Raw genomic sequence first — 17,688 nt, forward strand, 5'->3', positions numbered from 1 at the left:
TCGTTTTTGTCCATTCTGGCCGTGAGCAGTTTTGCCAGTCTCTAAAAGTAAATATTTGATGAGGCAAGTGTCCATTGAAGGTGTCGGGGTGTCCGCTTGCAGTGATGGTTTCTTATTTTCCGGCTTCTGGACATGCTTGTCATGAATTCCTTGATCAGGTGACCTGACATTACATCATATGTAAACCAATGGATATAATATAAACACTGCATAACCAAAGCTATATCCTGTAAGATGTTTAAATGAACATTTATTTGAACTGGTTCACTCCAAAAGGCGCTGTGTGCTCATGATGTCACAGTGTGTGCGCCTCCACTGACGTGCCGCCATTCAGTCCGAGGTGTAAAGCTAGACAAGTTGTTCCAGTTAAGTTAATATTATGAAGTGATCTGCTTTTAGTTTAATCAGGACCATTGAATCTGCTCTGACTGGACGCCTGAATTATTCAGTGGTACACAGGAAAGGGAAGTCGCCACGCTGCCATTTAAGAATCACACTACGTATGTGGCCCTCCTTTGCTGGATGCACAATTCGGTAATGTGTGATTATATAACGGAGCTAAAATCAAGGTTGAGGCATGTAACACACAAAATCTAGGGTGATAATATGGATTGACACTGCTGACAAATGTGGCCATTGTGTGACCTAGCTGACAGTGTTTCAGTGCCAAGTGGGTTTCAAGTTATAAGGGATAGAAAAACCGGCCAAATCTGGCCTAATTAAACCCGACCTCTGTAATGGAGCCTGAATCGACATGGTTTGGATTGCAGAGTCACCTCTTCCCATTTTACAGTGACCTGAAAAAGTGTGGCTAGTAAAGAACAAACAATGGGTGAGTGGCAGGCTACATTTAGTAGTGGACTAATCTTTAAAGTCTTCAAAAACATCAGTATTTCTGCATGTCCAAACCCTTAAAAATTAAAGGTACAATTTTTAAGATATTTGCAGTAAAATATCCAGCCAATAGGCTAGTGTTATATATTTTGTCCAGCTGATTACTAACAATATCTCTAATGTTTTCAACTACTAAATCATGAGAAAATTCCCATTTTAAACAGTGACATGGGGCAGTGCAGTAACCTGTCAATGACGTTAGTTCTTCTTCTTCTTCTTAGTTTTATGGCAGATTGCAACCATGGCTTATCAGGTGCATACCGCCACCTACTGTATCGGAGTATGTAGCATGGATATGAATCTAATGACATTAGTTACCCTTTGTTACCACCTTTACTGACGTAGAAACCACATGACAACAGTGTCGTGGACAACTTAGGAAGTAGCTTCGCGACAAACTTCAACAAGAAAGAGATACCTTTCTCTTAGCGATCTCGCTTGTCTTTTACTCGACAGATGAGTTGTTTTGATTTGTAAAACATATGCTATTATAACGATCAACAAGATTAGTATTATGGGGCATACACATACATTAGTATTACGGGGGATCGTGTCTGATCCATAGTCTGATCGCGTCTTTGCATTGACTTTGTATGTAATCTACTCGCGCAAATTGTTGAACTCGCGTTAAATCCATGATTTATGTTTCCATCTGATTTGATGGCCGTCAGCGGTTGGGTAGAAGACAACAAATCCCATAATTCCACGCTCCTTCTTAGCATCATCAAACCACGCGATTGTTATTGTTTTGATAGTGCACCCTCTAGTGGCAGGTCCTACAACCTGTACTTTTAACAAACAGTTTACAGTACTATCTACTTCAGATGGCATCCAAAGGTATGAAGCTACATCAAAATCTTCAAAAATATATATATTTTAAAAAATGCAATTTTATTTAAACTTAGGATCATGTGACACTGAAGACGTGTAATTATGCTGATTTAGCTTTGCATTACAGGAATAAATTACATTTTAAAATATATAACAAATTATCCTTCAAACATCTCATATCATTGTGGATGTTAACAGGGCTGCTTTGATTAACACAAAATTAATTGAGAAAAATCAAATACTAAGACATTATGAGGTTCATACTTATTTTTCAGTATTTACTATGGTTAAATATTTGGTTAGGTTTCCTAAACCAGTTTTCACCAATATGCAAAAACTGAATCCAATAGTTTAAAGAGAACTCGATGTTCTAATAAGCAAAATAGAAAAAATACTGTTCAGAGTTTTGGGGTTGGTAATTTTTATGTTTTTGAAAGAAATCTTTTCTGCTCACCAAGGCTGCATTTATTTGAACAAAATACAGTAAAACAGTAAAATTTTGAATTTTTTTTTAATGTATTTTAAAATGTAATTTATTCATGAGATGCAAAGCCTCATTACGCTAGTAATACGCTAGTGATCCTTCAAAAAAAAAAAAAAAAAAAAACTTCTAATACACTGATTTGTTGCTCAAGAATCAATTCTTGTTATCAATTAAAAAAAGTAATTGCTGTGTAATATTTTTGATGAAACATTTTATTTCAGGATTCTGATGAATAGGAAGTTCCAAAGATCAGCATTTATTAAAAATAGGAATCTTTTGTAACATTATAAATGTCTTAACTTTCACTTTTGATCAATCTAATGCATCTCTTGCTAAATAAAAGTATTATTTTCTTTAAAAACGAAATAATTTAATTGTACCCCTAACTGCAACATCATTCGGATCTCATGGTCTCAGAATAATCTGAAAGCAATCAAGCAAATCCAACAGCAGCAGACAGAAGCTCTTGCAAACATCATGACTACATTTATTTATAATCATATCAGCAGTACAGTTGAGCGGTATAAAATGTTCAGAGAGGATTGACCTGCAACACCTCCATCCTCAGTGATAATGTGCATTTAACTGGTTAACAATGTCTTAACCGTTTGAGCACCCTGATAATGCATCTAAAGCATAGAGCACCAACAGTCTGCAGCACCATAACAGCACCATGAGCCACACCAATACAACATTCACACAGCTGGATGACGTTAACAAAAGCACATTCACTAGGAAAACGCTGGTTATAATGTAACTGTGGTTCTATGACTAAGTGGAAGACCGCCAGAGGCAGTCCTGAAAGCACCAGTGGAAAACTCCCCACGCTTACGCTTGACTAGCACTAGTGAAAGACGAATACCTACGCAGTCATGAGGGATCCCCCTGCGAAGCATCCGGGCAAGCAGAAAGCACTGCAGCACACACTGCTGTCAAGGGAGTCACATTCAATCAGTAAAAACATGAACATATACATGATAAAGCCCAGGTTTCTGCTGCACAAATTTCAGAGAGCTACACCCCTTTTAACACTGCCCAAGATGTTGCCAAGGCATGTGTAGAGTGACAATAAATAGATGAGGGAGCAGACTTTCCTGCTTACTCATACGCATGTAAAATAACCTGTGCCACCCAGTGTGCCAGTCTGTTTAGAAAGTGCAGCATCTCTCCGCATTTCACTAAAACAATCAAACAATTGGACCGTCTTACGTCAGGCTGCTGTCCTATCAATTTAAGTCCTCAAGGACCTAACAGGATATAGCTCCAACCATATATCATCTGGATCTGATGACAATGCAGCCAGCACGATAGGTGTGTTCATAAAATCTGGAGACAAAATCTTGGGTAGAAAAGCTGGATTAGTCCACAATGAAACACTACTAAAATCAGCACTCCAGTGCAAACGGGACACTCACAGACAATGCATGGAGTTCACTCACACGCTTTGCAGTTGTAATTGCCAAGAGGAATGCAGTCTTGAATGACAGCCACTTAATGTCTGACTTAAAAATTGGCACCATATTTTTAAGCTCAGTTCCCTGGGGGCTGACACAGGGAACTGAGCACCATACTTAAATCCCATGTCAGACTCCGGTCCGCCCGTGGAGGACAAAGATGATCAGCTCCTTTCAAGTAGAAAACAATCAGCTGGTCAGACCCAAGTGAAGAAGCACCAAACTCGGACCAGTGAGCTGTCAAAGCAACCACATACACCTTAAGTGTAGATGCACGTCCAAGCTCCAAAAGATGTTGCAAGAAATCTAAAATGCAACCCACTGAACACTGGGCTAACATGGGCTAACGCATCCAGACCCAGAGATCCTGGTTTGTCCATCAGGGAAAACCAACGAGGACAGTGAGAAGTGTGACTGTCTGCAAACACATCTACTGCAGCGGTCCCATATGTTCTCCATATCATACATCTGAATGTAGACTCCAATCTCCCTGTAACACCCTGTCATGAGAGAGAGCATCTGGAGCTGATTAAGTTGTCCTGGTAGGTACTCTGTGACCTCGTGCCTCCCTGATGATTGATATAAAAAAACGGCCACTCTGTTGTCCGGGCGCACCAAGACATGCTTTCCCCTGAGAACAGTTTTAAAAAGCAAAAGTGTAAGGAATACAGCTGTCAGTTCCAAAACATTTATGTGCATTGTGTGCAGAGCGCCTCTCCAGGTGCCATTCACTCATGCGCCAGACTCTCCCCCCGCATCCGTCCTTATGACTTCCCAGCGTGCAGGTCCTAATGGAACTCCTGTGGGGAGAAAATGCCACTGTGACCAAGGTGCTAGTGTTTGCATGCAGTGATGTGTGACTCTGATTTTTGTGTATTTGTCTTGTATTGGACATAGACATTTTTTGATGAGCCAGCCCTGGATTGGCCTGAGCCACAATAATCTGAGTGGTACTACTGCTGCTGTGAGCTTCCCCAAGAGTCTCAAGAGAGCCACAAAGCACTGAGTGTGACCCACCCGAAGCCTCTTCATAGCTCTTAGAATTGACTCTATTCTCTTTGAAGTCAGGCAAGCCGACATTGTGAGTTTAGAGCAAGGCCTATGTAACTGGTTGACTGCGACTGAACAAGCTTGCATTTGTCCCCGCTCACAGTGATCCCCAAAGATGTGATGTGTTCCAGCAGGTGAAGAGCTTGATCCATTACCTGCTGGGGTGATGCTGCACAGACAAGCCAGTCATCCAAGTACTGTAACACTCTCATTCCTGTCCTCTAGATTGGTTCCAATGCTGCCTGGATGAACTTAAAAAAAATTCTTGGTGCAAAAGCCAAGCCAAACGGAAGAACCCCGAACTGAAATATTTGACCCCCTATGGCAAATCGAAGGAACCGCCTGTGCTCTGGAGCAATCTGAATATGAAAATAGGTTTCCTTTCAAGTCTATTGTCACAAACCAATCTTGCTGCATTATGGCCTGCAACACATTCTGAACAGGAGAAACTTGAGAAAACGGTTTATGTTTCTTAGATCCAAGATAGGGAGAAACCCTATTCTTTTTGACCAGAAAACATATGGAAAAAATTCCTCCGGGATGAACTTGGGGATCAGTGTATTTTATGGAACCTTTGCGCAACAAAACCAGAACTTTGTGCACAAGTGCCTGACGTGGATCATGAACTATTATCTGTCTTACACCGATGTGAACAGGAGTTAGACAGCAAAACTGTATATGGTACCCTCTTGAAAGCCTAGTCAAGACCCATTGTTGTTATTGACATATGGGCGTCCATGCCCCCACAAACGCTTACATGTAGAGGTGGGGGGGTGACGTTGGGGACCTGGGGGTCGGATGTGAGACTGATATCCACGTGGTTAAGTCCCACCATGTCTGGGAGGTGGAGCAGGTGGTGTTGGAGTAGTATGTGAGTTCCCGATGGTGGAAGGCTTCCTGTGCAGCTGGTCCAAAAATTAGACCAGGTGCCAACACCAATCTCCACAAATTATTCCTACATAACCTCCGGCAAGGAGGACTGGGCCAACCTAACTTGCTGTGGAGCTTGCACAAGAGTACCTAAGGCTGTTCCACAGTGACTGGCAATAACACCCACAGTCTGCAATGTAAGTTTAGTCAAGTCTGCCACTAATGGGTCAGATAAAGATTCTCTCAGAGAGGATTGTAGAGCCACAAGCATATGCACCAAAGAATGAGAAACACAGCCATGACTTTCTGTAGCACTTGTGCACGAGACAGTAACTCATCAGTGCGCCTACACTCAGCATTGGGGCAGCGTACATTCTCACACTAGATTTTATAGGTGGCATGCTACCATGTCCTACTGTCTCTGGGTCTTGCATTACAGTCAGTGTGTGAGCTAACTGATCTGGACATGTAGACTTCATTGAATTTTGTAATGCAGACACCAATACAGATGTAAAGTTGGCATTGTAAATGATGTTCTCTGTGCACGCAGAAAAATATTCTCAGAACCCACTGGTTGAGGGGGATCTAGATTGATCTGGGCAAGCATAGCTTTTAAAGTTCCTTCCAGGGATGCAACAACTGAAGATGACCCACCTGATTTCTCAGACACCATCACACTGCCAGAGTGCTGATTCACGCTGCGTTCAGACACGTATACGCTCTCAGCCGAGGCAGCCAGGGTTTCCGAGTGTAAATCATCACAGAGGCATTCAAATTTGCCAACATCCAGCAGATTGTAGCCTCTTGCTTGATGCAATCCATAACGCACGATAGCTATATGCTGCAAGATGCAAGTCCTACAATCAGAAACAGCTTGCGATATATCCTGAAGATCAGCAGCAAGCTGCACAAAATATCGTTGCGTTACGTTAAAAATATCGTTAGAATGAGAAAGAGATTGAGGTGACGTGATAAGGGGTAATTATAGTTCAAGGCATGTCACAAGTCATGAGGTGACAACTTTGTCATTCGATTCTCGGTCAAACGTGAGCACGGGGAGTTTTCCACTAGTTATTTTAGCACTGCCTCTGGCAAATAAATCTACAAACACAGTGCAGATAAAGGAACAGTTCACACAAAAATGAATATTTTGCTGTAAATGTATTTCCCTCAGGCTATTCAAGATGTAGATGAGTTTGTTTCTTCATCAGAACAGATTTGGAGAAATGTAGCATTATATCACTTGCTCACCAATGGTTCCCTTGCAGTGAATGGGTGCCATCAGAATGAGAGCATAAACAGCTGATAAAAACATCACAATAATCCATAAGTAATCCACATCACTCCAGTCCATTAATTAACATTTTGAGAACTGAAAAGTTAGGTTTTGTAAGAAACAAGTCCATGGAGTTTTAACATTAAACCATCACTTCTGCCCAAAATAAGAGTCCTCTTTTCATAATATTGCTTTCTCCAGTTAAAAAATATAATAAAAATAGGAAAATCTGTTCTAATTAACTTATATTTAATGGCCTAAGGGTGAGTAATGTTAAAGTAAAAAATTTCTAAGATCCTGTGTAAAGATTAATTCAAAAACTATTTACGGTTATAATTTGTTAAGTGGTAAGAAATGCAATTTTTATTAAAATAACAATAATAGATAAATGGAAACTAAAGTAGACTAAATCTTTTGTAAGATCAAAAATTCTGATGCTTCTGGCTGCTTTGGATTTTTTTGGACCTGAAATATTCATACCTGCATTTTCATCACAACACTAAATATGATTCATGGAATGACAAGAACACTCACTGTTTAGTTTATAAAGTAGCATTTCTCATCTCAGTCATTTCCTTTTCGTATTTTTCTTACTTTACAGTCATTTCCTTTTTAAATTTTCTCTGCATCTATAAAGATTAATCTTAGGTCATCATATGTATATAGCAGGAAATAGATTATTTTTCTTTTTCGGGTAATTTTTTTAAATGAGAGTATCCACTGGATTAAAACTAATAATCAACAAATGTGGCAAAAAGTTCTTAAGTTCTGTTGAAATGTTAGTGTTGTCATTTGCTTTTTCCATGCAAATTAAAAGTATCTTTCATAGCAAATAAAACAAAACAAAAACAACCTGAGACTGTAACCATCTAAAATCTAATTTATGCCCTCATTTTTTCATGCAGCCTATTAATATACTATCTAATAACAACTTGGGCTAATTAGTTAATCATTTTGCACACATATCCACAAATACTGAGTTAACCTAAGCTTTGTGCAAAATAAGTTAGTAAAACTATACTAATGTAAGAACTGCACATTTTGACTGTGAAAGTGTTGCGTAATGTTCATCAGACAGTGGTCACATGACACTTCAGAAAATAACAACTACAGTTTATAATGAATAACCTGACTATCAGCCTGTAAGTGCAAAAACTTTTGCTTGTTTCATGCCAGTTTCCAACTGATCCATGATATAAAAAGTGGGTCTGTAAAGATAGGTGTCTTGGTGCGTGTTTAACCTGTTCTTGACTGGTAACCGGTCAAAACACACCTTTTCATGTTAAAAAGAAGAAAAACAACAATAAAAAGTACAAATCGAGTGCAAAAACGAACATATACGTTAACTGTCTAACTGATGTTAAATCCTGTAACTAAATCTTGATGTTTTTGGAAGCATTTCAAGGTGCATTTTAAGAAAATGGAGTCAAATGCCTAGGATTCCTTTGTTCAAGTAAAAACCACATATTTTTCTATATTTGAGAGGGTCGTCTGTGTGTCCAGTAGTTTGTGCTTTTGGTCGATGACCCAAGCCTGACCTCTGTGATGTTACATCATGCAAGTGACACAACACTGCTTGCGGATCGAGCGCAGCGAGCAGCGACCCAGCAGCTTGAGTTTCTCACAGAAACGTGTCGACATGCTGTTTTTCTTACAAACTAGACCTGCAAAGAAAGGAAACAAAATAACAAAAACTATTAAAGGGCTTTAACAATAAAAATAAACTAAAAAGCCATGGGATGGTATATCAGAAATGATCTGTTAGCACAACTTTATGTTTTTGGGGAGTACGACTTTTGCTTTCTTACACAAAAAAGACCACATTTTTAATAGATATAAGTCATGCTTAAAAATGTATAAATCGTCATTGCATTAGATAACAAAATATAACCATACAACTTTTATTAAGCTCAAAAAGAAGTTAGTTGTGTTTTAGTGAAATAACCAGTTGATAGTGGATCAGGATGTAAGTGGATCATGTTGATAGTTAATGTAATGAAATACACCTGTTTTTTTCTGTGGTTAGGTCACCTGTGTAAACTTGAGGAGAACGGTCTTAATACATCCACTAAAAATCTATGTAATAATAGTATCATCAAGATACTAGATTTTATAAATATTTGAAATCTGTTTTTATCAAATGCAACGACAATCAGGTATTTTTAAGTGTCCAAATACATTTTAGGACCACTGAAACTAACAGAATACAATATTATATAATCCAGTTTACCTAAATCAGTTTTACACTCCTCTGGGTTGCAGTTCTGCACACTGTCAGGTTTACTGTTTTTTGCACACAGTGACACCTTTTCTTCCTCGCCGGATTCCTCATTTATGCACCACACAGCTCGCTTCTGCACCCCTCCACCACAGCTTCTGGAGCACTGTCAATCAGTAAAAATCAGGGAGGATCAGGAAGGGGCCTATACCAATTTTTGTCCAATAAAATGCTCTTTTGAATGGGAACGTCCAGCACACTTGATTATAAAGGCTGGTTACCTGACCCCAGGCTTCAGTGGCCCAGCTGGTGCAGGGCTGCAGGTTGCAGGACTCAGTGTTGTTGGGTTTGAGCGTGGTGTTGCAGCGCTGGTACTCAGGGCAGTACACACGTCTCTCCTTCACTCCGCGCCCACAGCTTTTAGAGCACTGTCAAACACAGATATATATAAAAACAGTCAGAACTACTCTGGGCCAGGGTTATTATAGTTAACTATAACTGTTACTTGGAATAAAATGAATTTTAACTGAAAAATAAATAAATAAATACACATTTATTTCAGCTAGTTGCCAGAACAGCATTTCTATTTTTTTAAGTAAAATAATTAAAACTGAAAAACAAATATATATATATATATAAAATCTATATAGACTTTGTTTTATTATTTCAAAAACATAATAAAAACAAACATAACATAATATAATCAACCATAAAAAACATAATTATAAACAAAACAAACAAAAACACACAAATTAATAAAACTTGAACTAAAATTAAAGTGAAAAAGTACAAAAGACAAAACATTATATGATAATAGTTGATCAGTAATATTAAAAACAAAAACTAATAAAAAATGACAAAAACAGGCAAAATGACAAATTATTTAGCTAAAAGTAAAACGAAAATACAACATAAGAAAAACTAATTTAAAAGATTAGCAAATACTATAATAGTAAGTCAGTGATACAAAACACACACACACACAACAAAATTTTTAAAACGTAAAAATTTAAAGAGAAATTTAAAAAATTAAAAAAGTAACAAATATGAAACTAACAAAAACTAAAATAGTATATTAATGATACTAAAAACAATGATTAAAAATGAAAAAACAACTTAAATTACTAAAAGTTGAACATTTAAATGAGAACAGCAATCATAAAAATAAAAGCTAATTCAAAATTGTATCAATTATAATATATCAATGATACTAAAAACAAAAACTGATAAAAATGGCAAAAACACACAATTGCTAAAACTTTCAAATTAAAGTGAAAATATAAAAGTAAAAAAAAAAAAATCGAAATATATTAACAAAAACCAAATAGCATATCTATGCTACTAAAAACTAAAACAAAATTACTAAAACCTTGTTACATTACTATTTCAAAATAATAACTGAAACAATAATAGTATGTTAATGACGTTAAAATAACACTGCTCTGGACAATTTATCTTAGAGTGCCATTAGTATTAGTACCTCTGCCCAGGGTGAGGACTTCCACTGCAGGCAGGGCCGGGTGCTGCAGGGCAAACTGCTGTGTGGTTTGTATGAAAGAGCCTGACAATGAAAAGGCCTCAGTGGACGTCTGCTCTGAGTGTTGATGCACTGCACTTCTCGATGCTTCATATCAGTCACACAGCCTTCAGGACACTAAAGATAGGAGGGCATCACAGCTCACTGCAGGATACAGGATATGTTTTGAAATCGTGGCTTTACCTCAGACCAGTTTCCACTCTTCCAGGTGGCACAGGGTCGCAGGTTGCATCGGCGGGCAGGTTCTGGCTTCTTCACACTGGCACAATCTTCCTCACGCTCTGAGCTGCAGGCTACTGACCGCCACACCGCACCAAGACCACACGTAGTGGAGCACTGGGATGAAAAATACATATTAGGTATGCATTATCAGTACTGCATAAATGCATTTTATTACTTTTCAAATGAACATGGGTTGCTTTAAGTAATGTGCAAATAAACAGGTACACTAGCACTCAAAAGTTTGGGGGCATTAAGATTTTTGTGCAAGAAATTAACACTTTTATTCAGCGTGGAACATGAAACACGCTAAAAAAAAAATTCAGCTCCATAGTAATGTTCTGACAACAAACGTCAAAACTCCTCTAATTTTAATCAGGAAATTTAGCAATTAATTCAGCTTGAACCACTTAATGTACAGACCTATTCAAACTTTTCTTTTTTAAACTTTATGCCTTCAATGTGCAATTTTTTTAATAAACAATGTACTGTACTTTTCATAGAAATTTCATAGAGGACCCCAGATGATCCTAACCTTGAATCAACAAACAGAACTAACAATTATTGCTACATGTGTGACTGCATCATATAATTACTATTAATTAATAATATTGATAGTTCATCATCTAGCTGACTACATCTTGTATTATTATTATTATTTTTATTTTTCTAAAATCCTGTCAAACGTGCACAAACTACTAGCTACTACTAAATATTGTAGAAACATAATTTTCTGTAAAGTTGCTTTGTAACGATTTGTATTGTAAAAAGCGCTATACAAATAAACTTGAATTGAATTGAATTGAAAAATTTAAGATTACAGTTTAAAAATCTCCCACTTATTTAAATGATTAAAAGTACATTTTAAAATACCATAATGTTGTTATGTGTCAGTTTCATCCCCTGTATTTCTGTCAGTAAATACATTTAATTCAAAAGGAAAATAAAAAAAAATTTCTTACCCCATTGGCAAATATATTTTCTCATTTTAAGCATAAACTCACAAAATTTTTATATATATGTACCAGAAAACTTAACCTTAACGTCAGAAATTATTTTGCTTTTCAAGTTAATGTATCTTGATTTAAAGGTGCAGTAAGCGATTTCTGAGAAATGCTGTTGATAGTGGATCAGGCCGAGCACCAAAACACACTTGTAGCCAATCCCCAGTAAGGGGCGTGTCCAGTAGTGATGAGGGAGGTGCCTGTGTTGAATAGCATGTTCAGAAATTTGGGGGCGGAGGCAAGATAGGGGTGTGATTCATTTGGGTAGGGGCGTGTTTGTTTTGCTGATTTCAAATATTAACAACATTTGTCAGAAATCGATTATTGCACCTTTAAGAACTTTTCGATATTTGCACTGGAAAACAAAATCAAAAACACTGAAGAAGAAATTGATATTTTGCAGTGTCTTGACAACAGGGACTCTTAAGCATCATGTCATTAGCTGCATTTCCACTGTCGGGCCAGTGCGAGCCAGGGCTTAAAGCAGGCCGGGCAGGGCTAATAGCCTCGGGCCAGTAGCACCGAGGCCAGAATAGTGCAGCGTTTCCACAGTTGGTCCTGAAGCTCCGCTGCGCGTCACTTAAACACGCCCCTTTACACACCTCTCAAGAACAACGTCATGCAACCCCATCATTTCACAAACAAAGAGAAGTTATCAGAAAACGAATAAGAAATAAATCACTGGAACATGCACGATCACACAGGAACATGATAAAAGCGGCCGTTTGTTTGCATGCTTTGTTAAATATTTAAATTCAAAACCATCGATGTTTTAACTATAGAATAAGTGATACATTGATTATAATTATTTAATTTATCAGGACTCAAAATTAATCACACATACATACACTTATTTCTATTTTATTTATTTTTAACGCTTATGAAAATAGCCTGCTTATTCAGTCGAGTCTGTTTCTGTTTATTTGTAGTCACATTTAGAATGAATAATAATATCTCTATTTTTATAAAAAACTCCCAAACAAAAACATTATTATATTCTTTTATGATAGGCAACGTGGAGCTAAACTCTCGAGACAAGACTTATGACAGATAATATAAGTTACTAAATAAATACACGATTGTGATAGAGAATAAGAAGCTGACGTCTGATCTCTCCTTGTTGCATTTACCATGTTTACTATGGTAACGTTAATGTTTAGCATGCATAATCTTTTACATCACTTATAAAGCTGGCCCGCTTTGGCCCAAGGTTTTCGTCGGGCCAAAAAACCCTGGCCGTTGGCCCCCAGAGGAAGCCCCAACGAGGCACGATCAAGCCCCGGAAGTGACAGCGGAAACGCGGCTGGCCCTGGCATGCACTAGCACGCCCGGTTTAAGCTCGCCAGTGGAAACACGGCTATTTAAAGCCTAAACTTGCCCAAACATTAAACACTATTCTTTTGCTGCCATGCAAGCACTAATATTTCCTTCTGGGAATGCAAATCTTAATGTAAATCATAATTCAATGCATGTAATATAATGTAATCGCTTTAGGTTTGCATTCTTACATCACTCCAGTTGCCCACTTTCCAAAATGCATTCCTGCTGATGGGATCTCGTGCATTCAGGTTTCCATAGTCATCTGTGGTGGTCGCCGTCTCTGGCTTCTGCCTGACTGCTTTAGGAGCATTGCCTTTGCTCGGACTGTTTGGTGTTTGTGAGGCTTTTCTCAGTATCTTCACTGTAGGAACAGTTGCTTGTGGAACTGTTGGGTTTGGGGTGGTATATGGTCCATATGAGCTTGTTGTTTTCTGCAACACTGGGGATGTTATCAAATAATCACTGTATTGGGTTCTTCTAGTAGTGTCTGGTTTTGTTGTGGAGATGTTAGTTTTCAGTGATTGGACAGTGGATGTGGGTAATTCTTCAGGCGTGCTGGTGAACATATTATTCTCATGTGCCCTTTCTTCTCCAGTTGGATCGTCTACTATATAATCATAACCTGGCGTGTAGCTTTTATCTGTGGGGCGCAGGTCTGCACTTCCCTCCTCATCCTCAGTATTTGTGAGAACCGTTACAGGACCATCACTGCCTTTGTGATCGTCCCTCACCAAGATAAAGTCTTGGTCGACTTCATGGATGATGTCAGATGTTGTGGATGTTGGAGAGGTGTTGGTTGTATTGGTGTTTGGGGACACAATAGTGGTGCTATATCCTGGTGTCTGGGTCCCGGGGGCCTGCGTGGGGATTTTAGGAGGGACTCTAGGTCGGAATCGTGGTCGGAATGGAGAACCCGTCCATTTGTTAGTGGACGAGCAGCTCTGGAGGTTACAGAGGATCGTGGAACGAGGTCGACTGGCAGGGTTGCATCGGCCAGGTTGTTTAGCCACACACTTGACAACTCTGGACTTTATCCCTCCATCGCAAGACAGAGAGCACTGTGGGATGACACAACAATCATGAGTTTGGGTAACACAAAAATGAAATAATATGACAATGCAGCTAATTATTATGCTAAAAATTATCTGGTGATAATTTGGAGCGTTTGAAGATAGGCGTCTATCAGCGGATCAGTTTATGACCAGATATATTAGGGATGCGTTGATAGATACGGCTTTTCGATGTTCCTGTGTAAATCTGTGTAAGCCCTTGGTGAAGAGCGTGAAAGTGTATTTACAACATGTTTTTGAAGCGATGATCACTGGAGCCCATCACAGATATATCTGGACACAGTGGACAATCAGAAGTGTTAATGAATCCTCTCAACAGTGCTCAAAATGCCAGGGGGAAATGCTGGTATCTTCCCATTTTAAATAAACACAATTTCAGTACTGATATGGTACCGAAGTTAGTACTTTTGGCAACCCAAATAGACCGAAGCAAGTCAAAGTGAAAGAAAAGAGTCATATGGAACAAATTGAGGGTGAGAAAATGACAGAATTGTAATTTTCAGTGCGTTTACAATTTGTTAAAACCCGGAACAATTCAAAACAGTACACAAAACATGAAACTGATATGGAGCCCCTAAGGGTTCTAGGAAGTAGTTCTAGGAATCCGCCGGGTTGGCCACACCCAGAAAATAACAGCTGATAAACGACACGTCACAGCTGTCAGATGACGCTTCTGAGGAAGACTGCAGGTTGCAGTCGAAACATGTCAAGGTAAAGAAAAAAAAAGTTTTTTTTTCTCCACCTGAACGGTTTTGTCTTTCTAGAAGAAAACTATCTAACATTTCTAGGAACTTGACAGCATGGTGGTTCCTTGAGAACCAATTTCTCTATCATGCCATTTTCCTGGTTACATTCGCACTGGAACTCTAAAGCGGCCAACAGCAATGCCTCTACAGTATGTGCAGCATCTACAAACTGGGGTAAATAGAATGCTTTGATCGGAGCTGTTCTTGTTGTGTATTTTGGGGTTCGTGATAACAGAGATGGAATGTAAATGCAATGTGACGAGTGGGACTGGGCCGAGAGCCTTGGGAATGGAGCGAGGCCAGTGGAGTGATTTGGAAATGACCGATACCTGCTCCACTCACCGGCCTCGAGTCCCATGGAGGAGATCGGAAGGATACAAGAGAGGAGCGACGACAGTGAAGGACGAGAGAGGACCAGGCCTGGGCTTTATTTTGTGTTTTGGTTTTAGTTTGTGTGCGGCAGTCGTCCATGAGGGGCTGACGAGCTGTTTTGTGTTTATTTGGTTATTAAAGCTTTCATTTGGATGTCCGCCGGTTCCCGCATCCTTCTTTCCGTGATTATGGAGTTTTTATATTGTTACATGCACAATTTATGCAATTGAAAGACCAAGAAAATCTGACTTAAGCTCGCTGTGTTACATATGATTTTCCGTGTTCGTGAAGTAAATATTTTACATGGATTTTTAAAAATGACGGGTAGCCGATGATTCGTATGCGTTTGGCCAATCAGTGTACACTTACGTCACTGGTAGTTCCTATATGACTGTTTTAGTAGGAGCTAAATTAGTTCAGCCAAACGGAGTTACTCAAACTAAAACTGTGTGGTGCGAACATGCCAAAAAGCGGGTGCTTCCGCCAATACTTCTAGGAACTATGAAAAGGTTCTACCGCTGCGGAAGTGCCTATGGTGACAGTAAAAAAAAAGAGATTGAAGGAAAAATTATTTTTCAATTCTTTTGGTTTCGAGGGCAACATTTTGTATTATGTTTCCTTGCCAAACTTTGCATTCACTTTGCAAAACATTTGCATTCTCTCACCAAACATTTGTGTTCCCATTTGCAAAAGCAATGAAATAGACACACCTCATTATTTCCATCACAAAAGTTTAACAGAAAAGGTTTCTCGAGGAAATCGATACATTTTGCAAACGAAAACAAATGTTTTTGAGTGAATGCGATGTTTTTTGAAAGAACGCAAAAGTTTTGTGAGCGAATGCTATGAATTTAATGAAGAAAATAAAAAACATGAACTAGGATAATTTATAATGAAATGATCCACCTCGCTCCAGTTCCCCACAGTCCATTCGAACCCACACGTTACGTCTCGGTTGCAGGGTACCACAGGTTTGGGTTTGAGCAGCTGCTTACAGTCTCCAGGGTGCAGAACCCGCTCCTCTCCGGCCACCGTACGCACACACAGAATAGTGCGCTTTCTCACTCCGTCTGGACCGCATGTAGACGAGCATGTCTGCCATCCTCCCACCCACCACCTGAGATACACAAAGATTTATATTTCAAATAAATGCTGTTCTTTTGAATGCTGTGCATCAAAGAATCCTGAAAAAAAGAACTGTGAAGCAGCACAACCGTTTTCAACATTGATACCAATCAGAAGTGTTTCTTGAGCAGCAAATCAGTATATTAGAATGATTTCTGAAGATCATGTGACACTGAAGACTGGAGTAATGATGCTGATTGCCATGACAGGAATAAATAAGACTAGTACAGTGGTGTGCTATTCTGAAGTGGCGTACCTTGCAGGGCAGTCCATGTTCTTGCACTTGCGATGCCTGTCATCAGGACGTGTGTTGGGGTCACACAGCATTTCCTCGACCACACCAGCCTCTGGCTCAAAACAGCGCACAGGCTGATTCTGCTCACCTGAATCACAGAGACAGAGGGTCACATGCTATCAAAACCCTGCTGGATTAAACTTTATCAATACAAACACACCAAACAATCCAGTGGATTGAGTAAGGATTGCTCTGTACCAAGCCCACAGGTGGTGCTACAGTCAGTCCAGGCTCCATATTTCCAAATGTACTCTGGTTGCAGAATTTCGTTCCCCAGCAGGCGACTTCTCTTAATGGTGTACTCATATTTGACCCCAGGGTTTGCTTCTTGGAACAACAGCTGAACATTTCGCATTGAAAATAAGCATCTATCATTTAATGACAGCATTCATCAAATCATCTTGTTTTGCATGTGCCGCCAGTTAGAAGCAACAACTTTATTTTCATGCTTTCTCATGTAAATAATGTCAGAAGAAGAGTGATAAATCAAAATCACTGCGTCTGCTACAATGATCTCTCACAAGAAAATTGAATTACAACCCGAATTCCGGAAAAGTTGGGACGTTTTTTAAATTTTAATAAAATGAAAACTAAAGGAATTTCAAATCACATGAGCCAATATTTTATTCACAATAGAACATAGATAACGTAGCAAATGTTTAAACTGAGAAATTTTACACTTATCAACTTAATTAGCTCATTTAAAATTTAATGCCTGGCTACAGGTCTCAAAAAAGTTGGCACGGGGGCAACAAATGGCTAAAAAAGCAAGCAGTTTTGAAAAGATTCAGCTGGGAGAACATCTAGTGATTAATTAAGTTAATTGATATCAGGTCTGTAACATGATTAGCTATAAAAGCTTTGTCTTAGAGAAGCAGAGTCTCTCAGAAGTAAAGATGGGCAGAGGCTCTCCAATCTGTGAA

General features: G+C 38.9%; 1 protein-coding gene across 2 annotated transcripts in view; it reads right to left on the minus strand.

Annotated features, from left to right (window-relative positions):
• Window positions 1-611: 611 nt before the first annotated feature.
• The window catches only part of adamts12 (ADAM metallopeptidase with thrombospondin type 1 motif, 12), a 48,690-nt gene continuing 31,613 nt past the window's right edge, over window positions 612-17,688 (minus strand). The window contains exons 16-25 of one of the 2 annotated variants that reach the window (XM_059549505.1): window positions 16,964-17,105; window positions 16,727-16,853; window positions 16,252-16,462; window positions 13,346-14,215; window positions 10,798-10,950; window positions 10,558-10,731; window positions 9,359-9,505; window positions 9,090-9,243; window positions 8,398-8,523; window positions 612-797 (exon numbers count right to left, since the gene is read on the minus strand). In XM_059549505.1, the coding sequence (XP_059405488.1) occupies window positions 8,408-8,523; window positions 9,090-9,243; window positions 9,359-9,505; window positions 10,558-10,731; window positions 10,798-10,950; window positions 13,346-14,215; window positions 16,252-16,462; window positions 16,727-16,853; window positions 16,964-17,105 (2,094 nt within the window). In that variant the 3' untranslated portion in view covers window positions 612-797; window positions 8,398-8,407. Of the gene's footprint in view, window positions 798-7,755; window positions 8,524-9,089; window positions 9,244-9,358; window positions 9,506-10,557; window positions 10,732-10,797; window positions 10,951-13,345; window positions 14,216-16,251; window positions 16,463-16,726; window positions 16,854-16,963; window positions 17,106-17,688 lie in introns of those variants that run through there. The other variant, XM_059549504.1, reaches the window with a different exon arrangement.

Source organism: Carassius carassius, chromosome 5 (genome assembly GCF_963082965.1).
Source record: "Carassius carassius chromosome 5, fCarCar2.1, whole genome shotgun sequence".
In the NCBI taxonomy this organism is placed as follows: Eukaryota; Metazoa; Chordata; class Actinopteri; order Cypriniformes; family Cyprinidae; genus Carassius; species Carassius carassius.